Raw genomic sequence first — 3,436 nt, forward strand, 5'->3', positions numbered from 1 at the left:
GTTGTGTCGAGAAGGTGAGCATCATAGAATGCCAATTTAATAGAAGAAAATATTCTTGCATTGAGGGAGTACTTGAGTGGAGGCCCAGTGTTATAAAGGAAAATTTTTAAAATGGTTTTCACACCAAAGAAGCAGGCTTAAAGACTACAGCAAGGGCCGGGGAGGAGTTGGAGAGAGAAGGGACAGAAAACTGGAGGGAAAGTGGGAAAAGCAAGGAAACAAGAAAGGACTACCTATGGGAGAGGAGTTCTTCATGGAATACTGTTCTGATCAGATTGGATGAGAATATGGTTTTTCTCTGTGTGTGCTATATTCCACAAACTGTGTGTGTGTGTGTGTGTGTGTGTGTGTGTGTGTGTGTGTAAATAAAAAGAGAGCTTAAAGGGTCACAGCCTTAAAATCCTTCCAGATCCTTTACTCAACAGCTTGAGACATTTGTAATGCACATTCTGGATTTTGCTTTATTGCATCCGTTTTCCTCTCACCTTTGAGTACTCGCCCAGTAGACTGACTGGTATGGAGACCTAGAGGCTTAATCAGATGTGGGTTGATTGGGGGATGTCTGCGGGGGCACTTGAAGTCTGGTTGTCTTCTCTCAGTTTGTGATCTCCAACGGATTTCTGTGACTCGAGTTGACTTGATGGCAATTGGAGTAGTAACTGATGATTAATATCTAGATCGGTTCTCTCAAAATAGTGTAAAATAGCCCTACTAGCTTCCAGTCATGCCGTTGTTTATTAACTCGAACACCTCTGTATGAGTGAACCTCTCCTGAAGTATGGTTTGAAACGATGTGTCAGTTCACTAGTAGTATTCTTCAGAGCAACCAGTTCATTTTAATGCCACTAATTAGTAAAGTAAAATAGATTTGGGGCTTCAGTCCATTAGAGTTATAATATCGATGCTCAAACTATTCTATCTTTGACCAGTGGAAGTCCTTTGAAGCTTAATCCCAAACCTCTGTAATATTTTGAAGACTTTCTTTTTGTTTAACAAGATGTTTCAGGTTTACCATATATATTTCCTGCTGTGGATCTGGAATCTGCTGTTTCTCTGATTCCTTATAGTGATGGTATTTAGAAATTACAGTCTAATTACACTAGTGTGCTTACTGTTACTGGGTGGCAGTGCATTTTTGAGACGGTGTCTCATAAATTTAGTCCACCTAGCTCCTGAGCTTTCTTGTCTGCCCCATTCTTCTGACTTTTCACGGCCACTGTTTTCCAAGCTGTTCAGGACTTTTCCTACCCAAAGGCCTTTGGGCTTGTCCTCTTTCTGAGACATATTTTCAGAGCTAGGAATTGACTTGAGTAGCTTTGTTCAGGTGTCTCATCGTCTTGAGAAGCCCTTCCTGACGATCTCCCTACTCTTCGCATCTTACTTTTCCCTTCTCTACTTGGCCCTTCATATTAAAATCTCTTTGCTTATTTGTTTGTCTGAGTTCCTACGAGGGCGGGAACCATCTCAGGCACCTAGAGCAGAGTTAGTTAGTGTGTAGTAAATAACTGTTGAGTGAATGAGTGGTTGTTATTAGCCATCTGCGTGCTATGCCCATCCAACTCATGGGCGTGGTGGTATCCCATTGTGTACATGCCAGGACTCTGGGCGTGGCTTCCAACATGGGGCCGACTATTACTTCTGGCAACTGTAAACAAAGCCTAGGAAGCCAGCACCTCAAATCTAGTCAAGATATGAAAGGGCAGGGGGAGGGGGACCCTCAGGTTGCTGTTTTGAAAGTGGAAGCCAGTGTCTAAACCAGACAACCAATTTTGTACCTTTGGTGAAGTAGGAATGCTAAGGCACGTGCAAGAAGCCCTCAATGAGGTGGTTTGGCAAAGTAGCTGTGGCAATTGACTCAAGCACTCCCAAGAGCAGAAGGATGACGTAGGACTCATTGTACATAAATAGAGTTGCCGAGTTCAGAGCTAACAATGGTAACTAGCACCAAGAGCCAGTTTGTTATTTCACAATTTATTAATTCCCTTAGCTAGCTGGCATCTTCTGTTCCTAGTGGGAAATTCGGTAGAAAGCCAGGCTTCCTTATTGAGTGTCAAATCAGTTCCAAGAAAGGTAGTATACCCAAATGACTACCTCAGGGATAGCCTAATGCATTCCAGTCTTGTGTAGGGATTTGCTAGATGAATGGAACTCTTGAGCCATGCTGCCCTGGGTGAAACTGAAAACACTAGGAGTAATATGAGTAATCGTGACCCCTGTTCTGCCTTCTGAATCAGCCAGACCCGTTGTGTACCTGTCATCCTCAGTCGGTTGGTGCCAACACTTCTGGTTCAGTGAACACCTGAGTCTCAGCCTTGTTTAAGTCGTAGAGTATGTGTGCCCCATGGAGCACCATGGACAATGATCTGTTCTGGGGCCTAGGAACAGTTTTACCAGGAAAATATGTTGACCCAACTAAATTCGGAGCACATACATCCGTCCTTGTGGGAAACCTGAGCATGATTTATTGATTGGGGTGTTAACCTTGTGTGCACTTTTTTCGTTCTCTGAATGTACACAAAGGGTGTCAGGTCACAAGTGCCAGAGCTTTGCACCAATGCAGTGGTGGGCACTGTAAATTGAAGAGGTCCAGGCCACCCTCTCTCAGTTGTCCGAGGCACGTCCAGCTGTGAAAGCCCCACCCTCCCAGGTCCTGTTAGTAAAACGTTGTACCAGGCCATTGGGGTTCCTTCAAAACCTGAACCACACTTTGGACACCTTGACTAGATTGTGAGTACTGCCTTCCCAGCACCTGTTTCCAGTTAAAAGATTGTGTGTGTGTGCTTGTTTGGGGTGGGGGTGGGGGTGAGGCACTTATTTCCACAAGATGGCTTATTATTTGATTATATAGTAATATTCTGCTATTACATATACTATCTGAGTCTGCCTCTTGGAGGAAGGTAACTAGTATCATCTAACAGGTACAGAAAGCAAGACATGGGTCCGGAAAGTGATTTGACAGGGTCACACGGCTAGGAGGTGGGGGATGAGAATGTCAACCCAAGACTGTGGGATTCACATTCTGTCCTTCCGTCCCTGTCGCTGTCTTAGGAGGGCTCGCTCTGTAAGCATGGCCTCATTTTCATTTACTTCTCAGCCACTCAGACAGTTAGTCCCATTTTACAAATGAAGGAAGTGAGACTCGGAGCTTTGAGGAATGTGCCCCAGTTTGTTTCCCGTCCCCCACTCCCCCTCCCCTCCCAAGCAATGTAGATTTACTCTGTCAGCCCAGGTTTTCCTGATTCTTCCTCCTGCTCTTTCCGCCACACTGTACTTGCTGTGCCTCTGTCTGCGTTCGCTGTGAGACCCATTTGGAATCTCTTCCCGGCTGTTTCAGTTTGTCGTTTGACTTTCCCCCCAGGTTATTCTATATTTGTTGTGAAGGGAGAGCTGCCAGATTGTGAGGCTGACCAGCTCCTGCAGATGATCAGGGTCCAGC

At 45.1% G+C, this 3,436-nt stretch overlaps 1 protein-coding gene across 1 annotated transcript in view; it reads left to right on the plus strand.

Moving 5' to 3' along the window:
- ATXN3 (ataxin 3) overlaps nt 1-3,436 on the plus strand; it is a 32,615-nt gene that overhangs the window by 17,483 nt on the left and 11,696 nt on the right. Inside the window, exon 7 of the mRNA XM_045288117.1 lies at nt 3,359-3,429. Coding sequence (XP_045144052.1) covers nt 3,359-3,429 — 71 coding nt within the window. The remainder of the gene's footprint in view (nt 1-3,358; nt 3,430-3,436) is intronic.

Source organism: Echinops telfairi, unplaced genomic scaffold, assembly GCF_000313985.2.
Source record: "Echinops telfairi isolate 266 unplaced genomic scaffold, ASM31398v2 ScPeMD7_18;HRSCAF=68, whole genome shotgun sequence".
NCBI lineage: Eukaryota > Metazoa > Chordata > Mammalia > Afrosoricida > Tenrecidae > Echinops > Echinops telfairi.